The sequence below is a fragment of the Drosophila nasuta genome, chromosome X, assembly GCF_023558535.2.
Source record: "Drosophila nasuta strain 15112-1781.00 chromosome X, ASM2355853v1, whole genome shotgun sequence".
Taxonomy (NCBI): domain Eukaryota; kingdom Metazoa; phylum Arthropoda; class Insecta; order Diptera; family Drosophilidae; genus Drosophila; species Drosophila nasuta.
In genome coordinates, this window is record NC_083459.1 from 11,575,834 (window position 1) to 11,600,050 (window position 24,217).

The window sequence follows — 24,217 nt, forward strand, 5'->3', positions numbered from 1 at the left end:
CATATGAACTTATCTCAAATCGTATTTTTACGATTTTTAGAGAAAAAAGTATATACAAAAACCTCATGTACACATTTTTTAAGATTAATTTTTACACATTTATACTGTACACATTTTTTAAGATTAATTTTTACACATTTAGACTGGCTCAGTAGCAAAATAAATTAATTTAAAAAACAACAATGGAGCATGTTGTAAGAAATTATTAAACAGACAGAACTCTCTTTACTGTAGAATTTAATACTAGTTTCAATATTATCAAATAAAAATAAACACAACATAAATAAATATTTTACTTACAATTAAATTTCCATTTGCATTTTCATTAATAAGCACCCCATTTTATTAAGTTCCGTAACTTACATTTAACTCTTTGATGTATAATTATTTTTATGAGAATCCCAATCATGAGATACATAATTCATACAACTTATAAATTTAGAACCATTAACTTGAACGCGAAATAAAAAAAGGAAATCTTGAAATGCTTCGTTTGCAACTGCAACATTAGCTGACGAAGCTGACTTCAATTTTCTGTCCAACTGTCTGCAAATTCAAAGATCAGTGCCTTTTGTTTTAATTAACGAACGCTAATTAGAATCACAATACGAAAAAGTCTGACGATGAAAAGAACTGAAGACATAAAAGTCTTTATGTGGGAGACGAAGTAAATTTGACTGCTTTATTTAATCTGAATGAATGTCGAATACTTGAACTCGACTTCGAATGAATTCAACTCGTTAAAAAAAATATTTAATGCGAGCGTGATACATTCACTAAAATTCATTAAAATTAGTAATAATCATTTGACAGAGTCTTTTGATTTATTTGTAAATATTCATTGATGCTAAATTTACTCTATGGTATATTTTTGAGTAGAAGGATTGAAAACGCATTAATAAATTAATAATTAAATAACACTATTTGGAAAATGGTATTTGAAGACTTTCACATCGCTTAATCCTGCAGCTTAAAATGATAGAATGACATTAAAATATACTGAACAATATATAATGATCCAAACAAATATGCCAAGTTTTGTCAGTAGTATATACTGTACACATATGAATGCTTTATGGTATATACTTTATACTATATACTTTTGAGTAAAAGAAATAAAAACATACAATACTGCGGCTTAAATTGATTGATATAAATAGTATACTACTTTACAATTGGTATAAAAATATCTCATTATTTGAAACCGACATAAGAATATACCAAAATATATAGAATATAGAATGAAGCAAACAACGCTGCTATTTTGGGTAATCTAAAATACTGTACACATATGGATACTTTACGGTATATACTATATGTACGTTATGGTATATAGCCTTTCATGACCCTCTCGCTTTTTAGCAATGAGGATATAAACTTACACAAACGTTTATCTAATTTAATAATAATAAAATAATTAAGTTGCTAAACACTAAAATTGTTGAGAATGTCATTTCGATTAATTGAAATCTGAAATGTCAAAATATAAATGTATCGAATAGTTTAATTTTAAAGCGCACTGCGAAATGTAACATGGAATGAAAAATGCAACTTATAAGTAGCTTAACCGGAAACTGAGGGTCGTTTGTTGTACTCAGTATTGTGAGTACAACGAGTCTGTTCTCGTCATTTGTTTATTCTGTTCTGGGCTGCTGTATTGTGTGTGTCTGTTGGCTCATTGCCTCATGTTGAGTGCGCATTGTTTGATGTGATTTTTTTCTGTTTTCTGCATTCTGTTTTTTTTTTGCTTGACGTTTGCTACCCAAACGATAACAACGTTATCAGTGCACTGCCCAAAAATGGAGCACAAATCAAAATGTAGTTGGATAGCGGTCGCTTGGTCATTTCAGTCCAGTCCAGTCAGAGTCGGAGTCCGTTCCGATTCGGAAAGTGCAGCTCTGTCCATTCAGTTGTCCATTTGTCTGCCTTCCGATTTGACGGGCGCAACAGCCAAAAAATCACAGAAAGAAAAACAACAAGAACAATACAACATCAACAAAAAGGAAAGGAATGCAAGCAATTAAACCAATCAACGCGAATGTCAAATACTCTGCAGATTTATGTTGCTTCGGCAAGATCTCCAGATTTAACCATTTAAATAAGATTTGTAGCAGAGATATAGTTAATAAAACAAGAGATTAAACTGCATAAAATCGGGTATTCAATTGAGTGGAAGACAACTTTCCAGCTATGAAATTATAATCAAACTCATTTATCAATTTTTAAATGATGAATGTTTCAACTTTTTTTTTATAGATTCCAAACGATTTCATTTCAAATTTTAGTTTAATTCATGTTTTTTGTTTTAACGTATATTCTATAATCAATGCAATAATATTTTTTCTTATTTCCTCTTATATAATAAATATAAATAATAATATATATATATAATATAATATAAATAAATCTTCGTTTAATATTTCTAAGTTGCGGGAATAAACTTTCAGACTGCTTTGGAAATGGATAAATTAAACTCAAACGATTGATAGTTCATTTCGATAGTACATATCGATAGTCTATTTCATATTCGATAGTTTCTTTAACAATTCTTCTCAGTAACAAAACAAATATCTTTAAAGATTCACGTTTCTGAATTGTGTGAAAATAATTACAGAAAAAACTTCATTGATATTGGTCAATTAAATATCAACCTAATGCTACGTTGCAGACTCTTAAACAAATATAATAAAATAAATCTTAAGTAACTTATGGTTGATGGAAGATTCCTTATTAACTTCAAAATATATAAAATTGTTAACAATACATAAATGTCAAACATATCACAATATATACTTGGCTTCACTCTTATAACATATATTTTTTTAATCATATTATCTGCATACTTCGAAAGACCAAATATTGTGGATAAGATAATGCATATGCCCCGACTTCAATTGGGCGGGTATGGAAAACATTTTTCGCTTTTCATTTGATGTGTGCAGCGGGCTTTAAAAACGAATGAATGAAATGAAAGAATGGAGTATAAACCGAAAATGAAAATATGTGCAGCATTAATTTCAACGTTACTGCACAATCAGAGTCAGCGAGAGAGACTCCAGCTATATCCTGAATCCTGAATCCCGAATCCTGAATCCTGGTTTCCAGCTACAGTTACGGTAAAGCTTTGGCTTGAGGCTGCCGCTGCTGTTGTTGTTGATGTTGTTGTTGTTGATGGGGCGATTGCTGTGGGTTGTTGGATGACTTTGCCCGGTGGTTACTGACTGACTGACTGAGTGACTGACTGACTGACTGACTGTCGACTGCCTGACTGGATGGCTGCACTGTTTCGGGTGGTGGTGGTGGGTGAAGTGTTGGTGATGGTTTGATGCAGATGCAACATACACAATCAAAATTCCATTCTGTGTCATGCTCAGAGCATCTGCATCTGCATCGCATTGGAGCACGGCGAGGATGAAGATGAGGATGAGGATGAGAACCAGGGCCTGGGTCTAGGTCTGTGTGTGTTGTCCGCTTGGTCGGCAGGCAGTCATTCAGTTAGTCATTCAGCCAAGCATTTAGTCAGTCAGTCAACCAGGCGAACTGTCTGTCCGTTTGTCCATTTGTCTGCCATTCGTTGTGGTGGCAACTCAACTCATCTGATGGCCAGAGCAGAGCAGAAGGGAAGCTCTTTCGTTTCGTAGTTTTGCGCATTGTTTGACCGAAAATCAGAGAGGGAAAATATAATCGAGGCACAACTGGGAGCTCAGAGATAGAGAGAGAGATAGAGAGAGCTGAACTGAACACTGAACATTCCATTGCTGCGGCGTTATAAACAAAATTTGCATTCTTTCGCTTTTGGCCAGACAACAAAAACACTCATCGTTCTACATGTGCTATACGTAGCTACGTATTGTAGTTTTCCACATTTTGGGCATTTTCATCAGTCTTCGTTGCGATGCGATGCGTTGCGTTTCATTTCGTTTCCTCTCGCCACGTCTCGTCTCGTTTCATTTGAGCTTTCAGCTTTGTATAAACAGACAGACTGAGGCCCGAATTTTTCGACCAACTACCGTCTCACTCCGCTCCGCTCCTCTCCTCTCCATACCGTCCCACCCCACCCCGCACTGTATGACTGCTTATACACTTTTTCACAGCTATCACAAGTCGATTTCACAAATTATTGTCATTGCCCATGCAAACTTAATTCGTTGTCTCACACACGGCGTCCATTGAATGAGATGCAAGCGCACACAAAAAAAAGCATGTAAGAAAGCTACTGTTGACAGTGCTCGACTTTGAGATACCCGTTAAACATTTTGATAAAATATGAAAAACTTATTAAATAGACTAGAATTATACCAAATTTATACTAGCAATATACTGAAGTATACTTTATATGGTATATACATATACCGAAAGTATACCAACATTATACCAAAATTATACTAGCAATATACTGAAGTATACTTTATATGGTATATACATATACCGAAAGTATACCAACATTATACTGAACTATATTTTAAGTGGTATATAAATATACCGAAAGAATGCCAACATTATACTGAAATATACATTAAGTGGTATATAAATATACCGAAAGTATACCAACATTATACTGAACTATACTTTAAGTGGTATATAAATATACCGAAAGTATACCAACATTATACTGAACTATACTTTAAGTGGTATATAAATATACCGAAAGTATGCCAACATTATACTGAAATATACTTTAAGTGGTATATAAATATACTGAAAGTATTCCAGTATTATACATATCCTTTAAATTGTATAATATATAAATTTACCATTATACAAAACGCCATTTAAAAATTGCATAGAATATATTATTAACTAAACACGTTCACATTGTCAAAGAAAACGGACAATTTTTGGTTTCCAAATATTCCAAAAAGTATACTAACAGTATATTGAACTAAAGTATGAAATATTTTGACATGCTTTTATACATTTTATACAATATTTCTGAATACTTTAATCTATTAAGCATATTACAAGTAAATGGTTTAAAAATATACCATTAATTGGAAACGACAATTAATTAAAGCATAGAATTTATACTAAACCAAGCATTGCTACATTGTCAAACAAAAAAAAAGATTCTTAAATAACTTTAAAAAACTCACTGATTGAAATATGCCGAATGTCTGCCAAAAATATACTAAGAGCATATTAAAATATACTATGAACAATTTCAAAATGTACAATAATTTAATAACGATATCAGTATATACCATATACCATATATATAATAAACCAAATACAGCAGCTAATTTTTGTGCTCTGAAATGGTTTCTTAATTGATTTGCAAATCTTCGCTGATGCTGCATAAATAGTATATACTGTATATAAATAGTATATACTGTATATAAATAGTGTATACTGGTATACTAAATACCTTATGCTCTCTTTCTGTTGTTGAGCATACCCTGCTAACTTTGGAGTGACGGGTGTGAAAACACACACAAAAAAAGAAGTCAACAGCAAAACTGTCAGTTGAATGAGGTGACTGCATGTGCAACGCTGGAGACTTCGCTAGCCGCTTCTTTGATATGTGAATTCCGCTGATAACCAATGTGCAGCTCACTCTCTCTCTTCCTCTCTCACTCGGACATTTCCCGCTGAGAGAAAGAGAGAGAGAGGGGGGTGAGGGAGGACAACCCTTTGCAATCAAACGGCCAACGGTCAGCATTCATTGTTATTTAAATGTCGACACAAAGCTCGCAGCTTGCCTGCTGAGCTGCCAGCATCCATCTCTGACTCCGACTCTGACTCTGACTCTGACTCTGATTCCAACTCCATCTGCATATCTCCATCTCTGCAGTCAGGCTGTCATTTGGTTATTGGCAACGGCGATGGCGATGGCGATGGTGGCGACGCTGCCGCTGCTGCTGCTGTTGGACTCGACTGGACTGTCAGACATGCTGGCTGCACATGTTAATTAACAATTTTGATTGAATTCCAATTTGAGATGAAATGTTTGAGGCAGTCGTCGGCAGACACAGACTGGCCTTTTGCCTTTGCCGTTGCCTTTTGCCAAAGTCCCCGGGTTCAGTCGCTGTTCATTTCGCCACATTGCGGACACACGTGGCGTATGCAACATTGCGTATACGCAGCATTGGCCCAACTGCTTTCCCAACTGCCACATTAACCACATGCGATTGCCATTCCCATGACTTGCATTCACCGCACACCGCACCGCATCGCATCGGACCGCAGCACACTATTATTAACAATAAATATTCATGTGCATATCCTTTTTGGCCATACCGAATTTCTTTTACGCTCGCAGTTCATTTTCATGTTCATTTTTTTGTTGTTTTCTTTTTTTTTTGACTCTTGTTATTGCTCGACTGCGCGCATACATATCGTTGTGCAAAAATATTGTTGTATTGTTTGTCGGTTTGTACAATAAATAAAATGGACACACATTCTTTTTTCGCGGAATTTCGCTGCACTCGTAATTAACTTCATAATTAAATTGGTCAAATGAACCCGTTCAACAGCGCCGCACTTTTATTCTCTGCGGTTCTGTCTGCCTATCCACACACACACACACATGCACATGAATATATAACTGTTTGTGTATTGCAAATATGCACATACATACATATCTTTTTTATGCCTACCATTAAGGTAATCCTAACTATGCAATGCTGTTAGCATCCAATCAAATGCTCATCAGAATAGTATTTATTTATATTTATTTTCTGATTTCTCTTGTTTTTAGTTTTCTTATTAACGAACCATTCCAATTTGTTTATTGATGCGCACTGAAGTTTTGTTTTGTGAGCCTCATAACACAAACAAATTATTTGTGTTTCGTTCAGGTTAATGATAATACGCCATTGATTAAATGTTTTCTCGATCTTTGTTTTGAAAACACACACAAAAATATGTGGAATTGTTTAGTATTTCAAAATAAAATTGCAAACTCTTGGCTTCTTACCAAAATGAAGGAAAACTTTTCTTCCATATTATTGCTCAAGTTAACTATCATATTATAATTGTAGTAGATTCATTTTAATTAAATAAATTACATATTTCTGATACAAATTTCAGTAATTCTCTTAGGTAATAGGATTTTTTTGGAATACTATTATGCTAAAATCAATATAATTATAAAGTTAGTAAAATAAAATAAATAAATATCAAAATATCAGATTTATTTCTTAAACTTCAAATGTTTTGTATGAATTTTCTTCAATATTAATTATTGAGTATGTATTTTCTTTTCTATTAAATAAATGTTCAGTCAGATATTTACAATATTTAATTTTTTTATCTGATTTCAAAAATAATATTTCTGCAAATGGTTTTGAGTATTATATTATTATATTTCAGACTATACAAAAACAAAATATCAGATATATACTAAATTTCCAAAAATGTTTATAAAATTGATCTCTTTTAATTTTAGTAGTAATATTTCTGCAAATTTTCTTTCTTTAGTATTATCATACTATATTATAAACCATCAGTCTGAAATGATATTTAATATATTAAATCAAATCAAAATTTGAATATATTTTCTTTGATAATAATTCTTCTGCATATAAATAAATAAAGGACAAATATCCGATATATACAATATTGCAATAATTCTATAGTAATTTATCATCTTTTATGTCATTTAATTTCACTAAAATATTTCTGTGTAATATTTCTGTACTGTTATTATATTACATTTTTATATTATTAAAAATGATATATTATATAATAAATTAATTTCAAAATATCAGATATATTTTCCAATAAGATTCTTGATATTTTATAGTTATTGATTTAAGAAATTAACGAAAAGAAAAATATTTATTTTTAGAGTAGAATTATAATTGAAATTGTAGTGAAAAAAAATGTAATATTTTTTGATAATTTAATAAATATCCCAAGATAGATTGTAAATAAATAAATAAAATAATGCATTAAAAATTATCAATAAATATATATTGCGAAATACTCTTAAATTTATATGAAATTGTTCATTAAGAGATTTTCGAAAGTAGCCGATAAATATTTTGTAGTCAATGAAATTAGATTTTAGTGCCACACTCAATTTAATTTTTTGTGTGGTGTTAAAAGTTGTTAGAGGGTAACCCTTAGTCGAGTGTGTGTGTGTGTTTTTTGTGTATTTGTCAAGCGCTTAATCATTATGATAATCAACTTGATGTGTGTTATGGGAATCTCTGTGTGTGTGTGTGTTTTTAAATACATATGCGCATTTTTGAATGAGCATTCAAGTGCAAATTTGTATTAAAAATACTTGTTTGTGTGCGGGTGGCTGGCGGCGACGGCGACTGTAAATTGTGAGTTGTGTGACGTCGACGCTGACGCCGACGCCGACGCCGACGCTGACGTCGCTTTGGGGCAGCCTCTGCTTATGACACTTGACATTACACCGCACATTACGAGCAGGGCGAGCTCTGCTCACTCGCACTTTGAGCACGTACCACACGAAGCGGCCCAGTCAGAGGGACCCAGACCCAGACCCCCATTAGCAGCCGGAGGCACGAAACAAGGCCAACAACAGTTGCAACAGTTGAAAGAGATAGCAGATGCACAACAAACTTTTGATCGGCTTCATTTGTCGGAAAAATGTCTCTCTCATTTGTTAGCATTTTCATTGTGCAATTCCAGTTCCAAAATTTGCCATAGCCAAGGTGCAAATTCTTTTTTCTGCTTAATTGATGATGAAACCAATGAAAAAGACAAAGCTCTCTCTCTCTCCCTCTCTCACTCTGATTGGCAATGTGTATGTGTAGTAGCAACATTTGTGTGCACAAAATTGCACAAAATTCAATTTCCAATCGAATGCATTCAAAACACACGCACACACGTTTTGTGAATTGTGAATTTCTGCCTTCAGAATTGGCTTATGTAATTCCATTTATTTGTCGATTTATCGATGCATAAACAAAACTATGCACTGCACAATTCCTCACTGAGATTTGTCAGTTTTCTCTTTTTGTTTTCTTTGGCCAGAAATTCAGAAATTGAGCTCAACTCGCCTCGGCTCCCCCTTCCTCCCCCCGCTCTGCACCAAGTTCTCTTTTGATCTCTTGGCAGGTTTCTCAGGTCGCACATAAATAATTTTACTACGTGAAAAGTCAGTTTACTTGCTTTGGCAAATTGTAAGCGTAAAGCTGTAGATAATTGCTCGAGGCCGCTGACTTTCTAGATAACAACACTTCAAACATTTTTGAGTTAATGGATTTTCATTAAATTCAAATGCATCAAATTAATCAGAAATAGCGAGATATCGAAGAAGAACTCATCAAATAATAAAAGTTTCAAATACTTAAATAGAAATTCGCATTTTAAGAACTTTAGATCTTATTGTCTTTGAGTTTGATGATGGTCAGACGGAAACATAATGGTCGGAACATAATAGTCTAGATACTTAATGCCCTTAAGTTAACAAAAAAAAGAATTTATTATCGTGTTACTGGGAAGAAAAGACAACGATAAAAGAATTTTGTACATAATCAAACCTAGAAATTACAATAGGACAATAGAGGGTTAAGTATGAGCATATTTTCAAATGATTTGCGGTGTTGTCTTGTCGGCTTTATTTAATTTGTGAATGCATTTTGGAATTATGTAATTGTAAAGTGCAATTGACAGTAAAGAAAACATAACTAACACAAGTTAGAAAGCTTCTGTCGTATGTACTCAACTGCGAGATATCCACTATACAAAGCAAAAGCAAAACAGTGCGATATTATTATATACTAAAAAATATTAAAGTATATCAAAGGCAATATTAGAGATATCGAAAGGCTAATAAATTCAATAGCAGTGCGCTATTACTCTTAGAATATACCAAATAAATATACTGAAAAGTACTAAATTATATCTAATCTATATCTGGTATATCGACTTGCGATTATATTTAACAAAAGTGAAAAAGTGCGGTATTAGTATTAAAATACATATTATATATGTAAACTGAAAAATACTAAATTATATAGAAAGCTATATTTGGTATATTAATATTCAATAAAGGAAAACACTGCGATAAAATATACCAAATAACACACTGAAAAATACTAAATTATACCGGTATGCCATTACATTTAATAAAAGCCAACTAGTATTAGTATAAAAATACACTAAATTAATATACCCAAATAAATACTAAATTGTTTCAAATGCCATATTAGATACATCGATATTCAATATAAGCAAAACGGTGCGGTTTTAATATTAAAATATACTAAATTAATATACCGAAAAATACTAAATTGTTGCAAATGCTATTAGATGTATCGATATTCAATATAAACAAAACAGTGCGGTATTAGTATTAAAATATACTAAATTAATATACCATAAAATACTAAATTGTTTCAAATGCTATATTAGATATATCGATATTCAATATATATTGAAATATACCAAATAAATCCACAGAAAATACATAATTATACCATAGGCTTTATTCGGTATATTGATATACTATTACCAAATATCATATATTTGATCGTCAACCACAGCAAACTGTGACACCAAGACAAACAAAAGCGGAGAAAACAATTGGCAAATGAAAAAACTTATTGAATTGAGTGAATGATCAATGCACACAGCACATCACATGTGCTATAGTATTTATTACGAGTATATTGTTAACCGATGCATGAGTTTAACCTTTGAAGTTACCTGGAAAAATATATATATTTTTATTATAACTATTTGAAAGATGGGTGCGGCATCCTGACAGGTGACAGTAGCACAGTTAGTGCCAAGAAACTATGATGGACTTGTGTCTAAAATGAAATGTTCAACCATAAAAAACGCACACACATAGGAAAAAAGCGAGAAGGCGAAACGAACATAAAGCACAAAAAAAAAACAGAGACGTTGTTCGAGTCATTACGAGAGAACACGGCGTGGATTTGGCTTGGATTTGGCGTTTGTGGCACAGATATTTGTGATGCGTGGGCGACCGCATAATAGCCATAATCATGTACGGGGACCTGCGCCTGGGCCTATGGCATGGCTTATGGCTTATGCAAAAAGCGATTGCAACGGCAACAGCAACAGCAAGAAGAGCAAACTCGAATTTACAATCGCATCGTTCGTCGTTGTCTTGTTGTCTTCCTTTTCGGCTGCAGGGCATTGTACAATCGCCCACGGTCGCAAACTGCGTGGCAAGCGACTACGAGAGTATTATGTAGCCATATATACACATATATATATATATATGTGGATATATACCAGATATATATATATGTATATATCTGTAGAGCGTATAAAAACACATATGTATCTAGATCTAGCTCTCTATCTATTGCCGCGCACAGCGCGCATTTTATTTTTAGATAATTGCTCTTCCTCTTCACATTTGGCACGGATCCAAACAAAAAGCAACACAACTGCAACAACAACAACAACCACAATGAACAGCAACAGCAATAGCAACAGCAATTTCAAGATTTTTGCGAACAAATCATAGTAATAACAAGCTGCAAACGCTAATCTTCTCTCTCTCTCTCTCTCTCTCTCTCTCTCGCTCGCTCTCTTCGAACTTTTTACATGCCCTCCCACCCACAAGATAATCCACTTTTGAGGTACACACAACTTTGAATATGTTTTTGTGTAAACTGGGGAATACTGGGGGAAAATTTCAGACAAGACGCGATAAGCAAATGCATCGCAACTTTCCAGAGATTACATTGCATGATCCACATTATATCATGATAAGCTAATGACTCAAATATATAACTATGACACACATTGAAGATCACAGTCAGTAGAGTGTAATAAATGAATAAATTCGGTAATTCACAAAGCGGAATCGAAACTTAAAAGATGCTATACAATAATAACAAATCATAGACATGTAGCTTTGACTTTAACAGTTTTGCTTATAAATGATTAAACACTTTATTAGAAAATGGAATAATTACAAGTGTACAAATTTAAAAAGAAGAAAGAAAGAAGGAAAAAAGTTATAATCGATTTCAAATAAAAGTAAAACAGAGTACTTAAAAATATACTAAATAGAAATATTGAAATAAACCGATGTATCAATATACTGCTACATTAAAAAGTGAAAAAAGTTAAGAAGGAATAAAAAAGAAGGATAAAAACTATAGTCCATCTCGACTAAATATACCGAATTAATATACCAAAAAATACTGAAATAATGCGAAATGTATATTTGATATATCGATGTACTACTACATTAAAAATATATCATACAAAATATACCATATTGATATACTGGATATACTACTAGAATCAAGATATACCATACTATGCGAAATATACCAGATTTTTAAATGAATTAATATATAAAAATACTGAAATAATCCGAAATGTATATTTGATATATCAAAGTAATACTACATTAAAAATATATCATACAAAATATACCATATTGATATACTGGATATACTACTAGAATCAAGATATACCATACTATGCGAAATATACCAGATTTTTAAATGAATTAATATATAAAAATACTGAAATAATCCGAAATGTATATTTGATATATCAAAGTAATACTACATTAAAAATATATCATACAAAATATACCAGATTGATATACTGGATATACTACTAGATTCAAAATATACCATACTATACAAAATATACCAGATTTTTAAATGAAACAATGTTAGAATATTCTTCTATTATATGGGCATAAAAAATACAAACTAATTTATTCCTTTCTATATCACAAGATTAACTTAGCTAAGAATAAAAGAATGTAAGAACCAAAGATATTCATGGGAAAATGTATCCGCAAGTCCTTTCAATTTGTGCAAAAATGCTTAACTATATCGTTGATTTAAAAGACAACCTAAGATAATAAAGTGCAGCGTTTGCTTACTCCTATGAATTATTAATAAAATCATATATAATACATACAATATGTATATTACAGGAACTCGAGAACGCGATTTCCAGATAGAACTCTTTGTTCAAGTGCCTGAGTGAAAGTTCTTGTCGCAATAATTGATAAGATGATGATGATGATGTCATTGATTGTGCTTATTATACTTGGAAATTGTTGCGAGAGTTGTCACTAAAAATACATTGTATCAATTGCGTAAGCAATCAAACGTATGTGCTGTCAAATACCCTGCAATTTAAATTGATTAAATGAAAACAAATGGGGAAATTATAATGATTAAATATTGCACAATTTATTGCGAGTCAATCAACAAATTAACAAACGACAAAAAAACAGAAAAAAAATAACAAACAATATGCAGCTCATTTAAATGGATTCTTATCAAGGTAGTTTGAGAGTTTCTGTGTGTGTGTGTGTGTTTGTGTGTGTGTTAGCCATGTGTGCCTTGAGTGTTTGTGAGGTTTAAAGCCCGTTTCGCGTTATCGCCACAGCTAATCTATTTGCTGATTGCCTGCCACTTCGATGTAGGTGTACTTTAACTTCCGTCTGTGTGTGTGTGTGTGTGTAGGTGTGTGTGTGTTTGATTCCTTGCGGCAAGCCATCGATAGACGCGCTCAGCACAACGATTGGCAACTTAACATGGCGGCACAGCAATACCCTGGAAACTGAGCGCACTTCAGAAAGAAGTCGGCCACACTCTGTGGTGGTGAAAGAAGATGCAATCTTTGAATATAAAGATACTTTCCAAACAGTTAATGCCCAACTTACCCGAAAGCAGTCGCAGCATTGCGACAACAGATACATCCAAATGTAGAAAAAGGCGCCGAGGCAGGCGACAATCAAGGACACGCCCACAAGCACCAGCAGCCAGAAGATGAACCACAGCGGATTCCTCATCTCGTCCTTGATCTGCGAGTGAAAGATTCAAAAGTTACAATCAATATCTGTATCTCTATCTATATTACTGTATCTGTATCTATATCTGTATCTGTATCTGCAAACGAACCTTTTTCTAATCGTGGCGTGGCGTCTGCTCGCAAATGAACTTATTGAGCGACTGTCGTTTCTAAACGCGTCGTTTCTAAACGTAATCTATACCGAGTCTTTTTCTTTCGCCTCCCCGACTATCTACAATCTGAGTGCGAAAAGTTTTGTGCCTTCTACTTTTGTTGCGATACGCGATACGCGTTACAAAGGTTGTCTGCTCTCTCGCTCTCTCTCTCTTTCTCTGTCTAATGGATATGCTTTATGGTGATTATATATTTTTGGGGAAACTCGAATTCTTATGAAGAGAACTAGAGTACACAAGTTTAGTAAGTCTTCGGCAGATCGGCAGACAGACAAGCGCAGCTAAAATTAGTACAATTTATGGCCTATTAGATTAACTTATCAAAAGTAATGCTGAAGTGCTCTTTTTGTTTGTCGTCGCCCATTTGCGATTGCTGCGCTTCTGTAAATCTTGATTTGACCAATATAAATATTTGTTTATATTAACTCATCATTAAACCACGAATTTGGCATATTCTTATAGTACTACAACTTTATCAAGATTGAGTTAGCTGAATTAAAAGTAATTCTAGGTCTTACACATTCTTCATTCCTATCTCAAGAATATATAACAATTGAAATTGTTAAAATTGAATAGACAACCAGCAAGTAAAAAATCCAATCTCGAGCGTGCTCGACTGTGAGACACCCACACTTCTTAAAATATACTACATTAATTTAATTAAATGTGCCAAAAAATATCGAAAGCTATATTTGGTTGATCGATTATATTCAAAATATATCAAAGAAAACATTGCAATATTCTACTTAAAATATAAAACATTAATTTACTGCAATATACTAAAATATACCGACATCTATATTTGGTATTTCGATATAGTATTACATTTAAAATACACTAAAGAGTAAAGTGCAATATTATACTTGAAATACTTTGCTTTACTTTACCGAAATATACTAAAATATACCGAAATCAATATTTGGTATAACGTTATGGTATTCAAAATAAAACCATAGAGTACAAAATATACCAGATTGGCAAATAAATCAAAAAATACCACTCTATGGATAGCAGGTTCAAAAATCTCAAATCAAGTTGAAGCATTCCTAAAATTTAGTTTCTGCATTTTCAACATAGAAAAACCTTGCGAATCGCTTTTAACTGTTTGAAATTTTAAAGAAATGAAATAATATTGTATATAGTACTTTAATTTCAATATGAGAAATTTATGGTCTGTAAACAAGATTGTTAAATCTCAAAACGATGATTGAATTGTTTTGTAAAATCGAAATCGAAAAGTTCAACAAGCCTTTGCCCAAATTTCAAGTGTACAAAGAGAACAACAAGAAAAACAAGCTCAAACAATCGACAACACGGCAAATAATAAAGCTTCTCCAAAAAAAACACGATGAGCTCGAAACACATGTTCCAGGTGACGGAGCCAACGGTGGATGCCATCAAGGCCTCGGGATTCGCGCAAAATATCTACAAGAAATGTCTGCGCAGTCCGAGCGATCTGAGCAACTGGAAACGCTCTCAGGCGTATTACGATGTGGTGGCTTACATCAATAATACGAGCATGGCGATCCAGGGACATCGTCAGACCGGTGGCAGCTATGTGATCTCATCGCAAATGCACGAGCTGTGCAAGATCTTCAATTGGCTGGATCGCTTGGCCTGCGAATGTCATCCGATGGGCATCGGCGAGGGTTTGATGAGTTGCCTCAACGACAACGACAACGGCCAACTGAATGCGACGGCATCGACGAATTCAATGCGACACAAGTGTCACCTCGCCTATCGCCGCTGGCTGCTGCAGGTGCAGGAGAAGATCTTCGGGCGACTCGAGCGGCAATTGAGACCGAATTGCAAGCACATCAATGAGCTGGCCCAGTATTTGACACGCTCCTTTGGCAGCATCAAGAGCAACAACTACGACTTGGGCCACGAGTTGATGTTTGTCTTCTTCCTCTGTGCGCTGTTCAAGTGCGGCATATTGCAATCGGAGGACACGGTGGCCGCCGCCTTGGTGCTCTATCAACGCTACGTTGAGCTGGTGCGTCGCATTCTGCTCTTCTATCGCCTGGCGACGCTTTATCGCGACAACAATGCCATCGATGAGCGCAACGCCTTGCCTTATCTCTGGGGCTGTGCTCAGCTCTGTCGCGATGCGCCCTTCAACCCGTTGCAGTGTCAAAAAGCAGCGCAACTGGAGCCGCAGAGGCGTGAGTATATGCTGCTCAGTAGCCTGGAGTATCTGCAACGGGGCAAGGGGCAAGTGCCACTTGGCGTCCACTCGCATCAGCTGTGGTGTGTCCTCTCGCTCTCCAATTGGCCCGATGCCTATGCGAGTCTCATGCGCACTTACATCAAGTATGTCCTCGACGATTTCTACATTGTCCAGCATCTGATCTTCAGCGAGATCATGTCGTTTGCTCGCCAACCAGCTGAGTTCTTGGTCCAGGCTTATCTTGGCAAGAAGACGCAGCCAGAGTTGCCACTCCTACCGCCAGAGTTGCCTGTGAGTCGCCACAACAGTCTCGACACCCAATTGTTCCTTGGCTTCAACGATCCGCGCAAGCAGAGCATCATCTCTGATGATGACTACGACAACGAGAAGCATCAGCGGGATGATCACGTCCACCTGCTGCGACGTCCTCGCAAATATCGACACAGCTTTACCGCCAAGCCGATATTCGACATCCACAAATCGGAGTCGATGGAGGCGATGACTGAAAACAACATCGAATCGAAGCGCTCGAAAAGATCCACAAGCAGAATCGAATCGCCAACATCGTATTACAGTCTCTAGTCAAATTCAATTTGAAACGTACATCAGCGTACTTTATACATCCATCGGTTAGGGATACAACATACTAAAAGAGGCAACTATTTAACGTACATCAGCAATAACATCAATGTACAGACAAGTTATTAAATACTACCGAACATATATAGAAAAATATTCACATGCAATAAAGAGAGGCTACTCCGAAACGTACATCAGCGAATACATCACAAATCAAACATTATATTATAAATATTATAAGATGCCAATAGTTAACTTTCATCAGCAATTACTTTTAAGTCATAAATGCCATACTTCATACATTAAACATTTAGAATCAGCATAGGAAACAAGATACAAAAGGAAGCAACTACATAACCAAATACATCATACATTATACATTAAGGATCAGCATAGGATACAAGCGAGTAAATGAACGTAAATCAGCAATTACATCATTACTAAAAGAAGATGCAATATACTAAACGAAGATACAAGATACTATCGAACCGAATACATAGTTATACATCATACAGTGAAGATCACATACAACAAAGAGAAGCTACTATGAAACTTACATCATTACAGTAAAGTCACAAGATTTAAGTTACTACAGAACATACATACAATTAAGATCGCTATTAGTTACAAGATACATCAAAAATAAATCACTACGAAATTTACCTCAAAAAAAACATATATTGTGGATATTAATTGTTTACAAGATACTAAAAGAAGCAACTAGAAGACTAATATCAGCAATTACATAAGATCATAGATTATAGATCACAGATCATATGAAATAAATCGAATATCATAAATCATACTTTATACATTAAACAGTAAGCATCAGTATTGATTACAAGATACAAAAATGAAGAAATATTGAAAGTACTTCAGCAACTACATCAGCAATTACATCATTCATAAGATACAATATAAAGAAGAAAACTACAAAACTTACAACAACAGATACATCACAGATCATAAATCATACATCATAGATCAGTAAAGATCAGCATGGAGTATACGACATTTTATATAAAAGAAGCGAATGCCAAATGAACATCAGCAATTACATAGATAAGGAATCATACATCAAAGATCATAACACACATCATAAATCATCCTTCATACACCAAATAGTGAGGATCACAATGAATACACGATACTAAGCAACTACATCAGCTGTTACATCACGCATACATCATACAGTAAGGATGCAAGATACTAAAAGAAGATAAAGAAAACTACAGAAGAAGACACAAGATAGTACCAACTATACATCAGCAATTACATCAGATTACATACATACAACTTCAACAATTACATCATTCATCAAAAAGTAACGATGCAAGTTACTAAAAGATGATAAAGAATACTATAGAAGAAGACACAAGATAGTACCGACTATACATCAGCAGTTACATCCTACAATGAAGATCAACATACATTGAAAACGTACATCAGCAAATACATCATTCATTAGGAGTACATCTGAGTGTGTATGCTCTGTTATTATTATTAAGACAACAATTAAGCAAGAGCGCCGCGCGCTTTGGGTGTGATCAATCGTGCACAGTATCTAAGTATCTCGCTATCTATCCCATGTATCTCACACATTGTATCTGTATCTGTATCTATCGCACTCACACTTGCACTCACTCTCTCTCACTCTGACGCGCAGCTGTTTTATTTTTTCTTCATTCTTTTTTTTGGTGTGAGTGTGTTTGCTTGTCTGATTGTGCGACAACAAATGATTCAGTTGGTCTTTAACTGGAACTTATTAATTTCTACACAAACACGCACACACACACACACACACACACACATACACACTCGCGTACACTTGTAGTTCTTGTTGTCGTCTCACGCAACTTGTTATACACTCAGCTGAGCTAAGGTATTGCAACTTTGCAGCTTTATTGGACTGCAAATTTATCTACTTCTCAAAATGTCATTGTTGTCTCTGCTGTAAACTTGATCAACTTTAGAAATTCACAGTTTTAAAATAGTTTTTTTAATTAGCGAAATTATCTAATATTAAACTCGGATTTAAATAAGTTTTATCACTCAACAAACTATGTGTTTTAAACTGATTTTGGCAAATAAAGTTTAGTTGTGTCTGGGTCTCAGATTCTTCTTAATTATTACATGATGATCTCTAAAATGTAGATTTAAATATTATTTATCACTTTAAGAATCAGTTTGATTGCCAATTCTTTCAATAAGCACACCTTTTTTGATATCATATTATGATTATTCAAATAAATTTGTTGGGTATCATAAATGTGTGCTGGAATTTTTGTTTAAAAAACTAATTTGCATAAAAAAAATACTATATTAAGCAACTTTTATGCTGTGTAAAGGTCTTTGAATACTACTTTACTTCAAAAAAAGACTATAATAAAATTCAATTAAAAATGTAAATACATAAATTCATTTAATGAATTATATATATATTCATCAAATGTATTAATTAATCAATCAAATTATTCATTAATTTTATTAAAAATATATTTATCAAATTTTAATTAAATTCATTTTACAAATATGAATTCCATTCATTTTATTATTAATTTTGTAAAGATTTCTTCATTTTGATTGACTGGAATATATTTTAACGAATTAAATTAATATCTAACCTAATTAATGTAAGTTCGTTTATATTTTAAATTACGTTATTAATTTGCTTAATATTAAAAATATAATCGAGCACTTAATAATCAGGAGTTAATAAATTAACTCATGGCATTTAATTTTTGTAATTTGTAAAATTGAGAATATTTTATAAATTTTTAATAAAATGTGCATTTTGATTATGTTGTAAATTTCATTTAAATTTATATATAAACATACATATTTTATAAATTATTAATTTTTTATAAATTTAAATTTAATTTATGTTTGTAATTTATTAAATTATTAATATTGAATACAATAAAATGTAATTTATATTTGTATTTTATGAAATTGTTAATGTTTTCTGAATTTCAATTCGTATTTTTATATGAATTTAATTAAGTTTTCATTTATTTGTTTGATTTATTATTCATGTTTTATATATAAATAATTGCATGCAACACTTAATAGTCAGATTGCTTCAATTTGATGAAAAGAAAGGGTATCAAGAGTTCAGCGTGTTGCAGTTGATTCTTCTGTGCTGTTTTGTTATTATTATTGTAGTTGTCGATGTCGATGTTGTTGTTGTTGTTGTTGTTGTTGCTGTCGATATGCTAGCCGCCGCTGCTATTATTCGTATTCTTATTCTTATAGTTATTGTTATTGTTATTGTATTTCCACTGTCACTGTCGTCGTCGTCGTCGTCGTCATCGTCGTGGCTTCTTTGCCTTTCACACAAAATGTGAAGTTCATAAAGAACAGCACATCATTGTTATGGCAGCTGATAAACTGCAAGTACACAAACACACACGCACACACATACACAGTGGCATGCATACATCGCGTATACGCACTCTCTGGTTTTGCTTTGCTTTTTTGTAAGTCAAGATACAGATGTCCATTTCATTTCCCCCTTGTGTGCACATGTTTGCAGATTTCCGATTGTTTGCTAATTTCTCTCTTTCTCTCCTTCTCCTTCTCTTTCTGTTTCTGTTTCTGTTTCTTTTGCATTTTCCATTTCTTACTTGTTGTTAATTGTTTTCGAATAGCAATAGCAAGAGCTTGTCGCTTAATGAGATACAGATACATCTGCAGTCTGAATAAATACTGGGGAGAAGCGCGCAGGAAACAAACTCTTCAAACTTATCGCCATCTAGTATTTCATCATCGACTATTTTTGCTCTCTTTTTTGTTTTTGCTTTCTTCGCTTTGCATAATTACATTTATAGTTTTTTCTCTTTCTTTTTGTTTTTGTTTTTGTATTTTTTATTGATATTTTTATTTATACTATACACACACACACACTCAGTTGTGTTGGGCCTCTAATAAGTTGTTAATTATTCAATTGCAGAGCAAGCTCATACTACAAATTCTAAAGAATCGTTTCGTTTGTCTCTCAGACACTTGACTCTATTGTTGGGGATCTTTTTTTTTATTTTTTATTCTATATATACATCTGTACACATGTATAACCAACCGTTTTTATTTGATAGAGTTTCGATTCTTAACTTTTTCACACAACATCAACTTCAGCCAAGTTATTTCACAAATTGTGATTAGTTTTTAATACATCGAAAAGTTGCAAACTACTTTTTTTGTTTCATTTATTTTTTGGTTTTTGTGTATACAGAAAACGTGAATGATCTAATCAATTCTACTTAAATAGCGAAACAAGGAGCATTTTTTGATGTAGTTATAAAAAGTTTTTGCGTATCTTAATTAAACTCTGCTGATTGCTGATTGATTTAAAAATACATCATAATAACAAACTTGACAATACGAACTTTGAAAACTATTATTAAACTCAATAAGTAGTCATATATTTAAATATTTCTTATGTTCATTTAAGCTTTTATTCATTTCTACTATAAATTCTAAATGATACTGTAAATATAAAATAATACTAGAATATACTAAACTCCATAATACTATAAATTCAATATATTTTCAAATATTTAAATATTCATTTATATTCATTTCTACTAAAAATTCTAAGTAATACTATATATACAAATAATACCAAAATATACTAAACTCTTTAATACTATGAATTCTAAAGCGTCAAAAAGTTTGAAACGCATTTCGTTTACTTTATTAAACTTTATGAACTACAAAAAACTCTAAATTTATATTGAAATTTATTTTAAAATGAATAAAACTAAATTTAAAGATTCTCAAACTAAAAAATCTACGAAATTGTTTCTATGCAAATATTCATATTCTACTAAATTAAAAACTTTTAAGGATTAAATATATTCTAATATTACTAAAACAGAATTCTCCGAAGTTAGAAAAGCTGCGAAATATTTCCTATATACAAAGTTTCGTAATAGATCGAAAGAGCCGAATTTCTAGATGGTTCGAAATCTGTCCGAATCTTTAGGAAATCTCTAAGATCAGTCAGGACAAGGAACAATTGGGAGTATGGTAAAAGTGTTTTGCTTTTGTTGTTGTTGTACATACTTGAATGAAGAGACTGCGAGGAATGAAATGCATCGATGCGCGATATTCTAATCAGTTGTTATTGAACAAAAGGGGGAGACTGAAGCTGAAGCTGATCTGTTAAAAGTCGCAGTTGTGTGTCATCACGTCTTATGAGAAGATCAAAAAACCAGTTAGGCGTTTTAACTGTCTTGGCCAGAGAATAGAAATTTGTGTAGTAGAAAAGTGTTTGAACTGTTATTGGCCATTTAATGGCCACACTCAGTTGTACATACAGACAGACAGAAAGACACACACATACTCACACACACGCACACGCACGCACACACATAAACAACACGTGTGCAAGTTTAACAAAATAAATAAGCTAGCATACTAACACACACACACACACACACAGAGGCAAATGCAAACAATTATAAACACACACACAGACACACACATGCTGAAATACTTGTACAGCAACTCAACGTCAGCAGTTGGCGCGCAGTAGTCAAACGTTCGCTGTTAATGCCACTGCTTCAGTTGTTGTTGTTGTTATTGCTGTTGTTGTCCGTTGCCGCACAGTCATGGTGAAAATATTTCAAAAATGTCTGTTAACTAACAGCGGCACTGTTAAGTGTGCACAGCTTTCGTGCGCGATCTCATTCAGCTGTCCAACAACACACACAGACACAAACACACACACGCATAAGCTTTTTGAGCTCGTCGCTGTTAAAATAACGCCCTGCCTTCGCTCTCTCTCCACTATCTGCCGCTCTCTCGCTGAGGTGCTCTCTCACTAGCACTCTCTCTCGCACTCACAGGCACACATACATGCGCATAAGCTTAGGCCAAACACACAAATGCAAAGTTGAGAAAATGGGGGAAAAATTGAACGTAAGAAAGAAAGAAAGAAACTTGTTCCTTTCTAACAATAAGCGACAAGATCAGACGACGACTTATCCCCGCTCATTTGCTGCATCATCAGTTGGCCAACTGGCTGGTTGCCCAGGCAAAGCAACAACAACGTCGACGACCATCTCCTCCACCTGCAGTGCAGCTTCTCTACACACAGCTGACGACAAACGACAAGCGACAAACGACGCGACTAAAAGCATTGCAACACACACACATACGAACATACTTGCAAGCAAACAAAACATAGAAAAACGCATTCATACTTTCACACATACATATTATACAAGTGAGTGTGTAGGTATGTACATACATACATACAAGCATATCTAGTAGTTGTTAAACTTGCTTGCTAACTTCGTACCTACAAAACATGTGAGTGCGTGTGTGTGTGTGTATGAGAAGTTCTCTCCACCTCTCCACAAGCATTTAATTCTATTGTGTTCTAACAAATGATTGCCACTTCATTTTAATTTAGCCATTTCCATTTTATATTTTGCCAATGCAAATCACGTTTAATCATGTTTAATTGCTTTTTAATTTGTTTATGTGATACTTGACGGACAGTCGGGCAGGAAGAGAAAGAAAAGGATTACGTAAAACACTTGTACGCTCACAAACATAAATCTCGAATATGAAATTATCCTGATCGTTAGTATTTTTTACATATGTAGTCTATATTCACAATAAGTGAGTGAGTGTGTTATATTTGAATCGAACCTGCCCCATATATTTATGAATATGTGTACATACACATGCATGTGTGTGTGTATTTGTTGTGTCTGTGTGTAGTTGGCCTACCTGCTTTTGTGGAGTCTTTAGCCTGTTTTGGGTACAGATGCAAAATGCTTCTCCTACTCTTCTCTACCCCTTCCCTCGCCAACAAGCAACACAGCGCCACTGTCGACGCTGCCTGGTACTTTGCTTTTCTTTACACACAACTACAAATACAAATACAAGCAAGCAACAACACGCAACAACAGCAACACAGCGAGTGAGCGAAATCGAGCGCAAAGTAAATGAGCGGCTCTCCACGCTGTATTAGTCACAGGCGCGCACACACACACACCGACGCCAAGAATGAAGAGAGCGCAAGTGAGTGGCCGGAGAGAGAGAGAGCGCACATTGTTGTTGTTGGGGCTTGATCACACACTCTGCATGTGTGTGCTGTTGTTGCTTGTGATTGTGTTTTGTGTGTGTGTTAGCAAACTAAACAGCCAAAGAGCCAACCGAGCCAGTCAAACAGGCAGCAGCGCAGCTAGCCAAAGCAGCCAGCCAGTTAGTCAGGCAGGCAGGCAGTCAGTCAGTCAGGCAGTCAGTCTGGGCAGCGAGTGAGCTGAGCTGAGCGAGCTACTGTCGTCGCGTCGCCGTCCGTTCTTTTTGTATTGAATTCAGATTCAGATTCAGTCGATGAGTTTCTCTCGCTTCTGCGCGTTGCGTGTTTCGCACTGTTTCCGCGATTTTTTCGTTGTCGTCATCGTTTGTTGCCCCCCGCCGCCCCGCACACGCCCCTCGCGCGTCCACCACCCACTCCCGCCAGTCGTGTGTGGCTCTGTGCGTTTTTAAGTGTACTAGTGTGCGTGTACGTGTGTATTTTATTTTATTTCATTTCATTTTACATTTCATT

At 34.2% G+C, this 24,217-nt stretch overlaps 2 protein-coding genes across 10 annotated transcripts in view; one reads left to right on the forward strand and one right to left on the reverse strand.

Annotated features, from left to right (window-relative positions):
• The window catches only part of LOC132797185 (protein scalloped), a 78,619-nt gene that overhangs the window by 17,695 nt on the left and 36,707 nt on the right, over positions 1 to 24,217 (forward strand). For 2 of the 6 annotated variants that reach the window (XM_060808734.1, XM_060808736.1), the window contains exon 1: positions 23,900 to 24,172. The exons of 1 other annotated variant lie outside the window; for it this stretch is intronic. The gene's annotated coding sequence lies outside the window, so the exon portion shown is untranslated. Of the gene's footprint in view, positions 1 to 23,899; positions 24,173 to 24,217 lie in introns of those variants that run through there. 3 more of the 6 variants (XM_060808735.1, XM_060808740.1, XM_060808741.1) reach the window with 3 other exon arrangements.
• On the reverse strand, positions 13,159 to 23,724 carry LOC132797187 (uncharacterized). Of its 4 annotated transcripts, none has more exons than XM_060808743.1 (3): positions 20,277 to 20,429; positions 13,601 to 13,741; positions 13,159 to 13,530 (listed from the first exon to the last, which is right to left on the reverse strand). In XM_060808743.1, the coding sequence occupies exons 1-3, from the start codon at positions 20,338 to 20,340 to the stop codon at positions 13,295 to 13,297; spliced, it is 441 nt and encodes a 146-aa protein (XP_060664726.1). In that variant the 5' UTR covers positions 20,341 to 20,429; the 3' UTR covers positions 13,159 to 13,294. The 4 variants fall into 4 exon arrangements, with proteins under 4 accessions (XP_060664726.1, XP_060664727.1, XP_060664729.1 ...); XM_060808744.1 differs by lacking the exon at positions 20,277 to 20,429 and adding an exon at positions 21,715 to 21,828 and having other exon boundaries at positions 13,160 to 13,530; XM_060808746.1 differs by lacking the exon at positions 20,277 to 20,429 and adding an exon at positions 23,392 to 23,724 and having other exon boundaries at positions 13,161 to 13,530.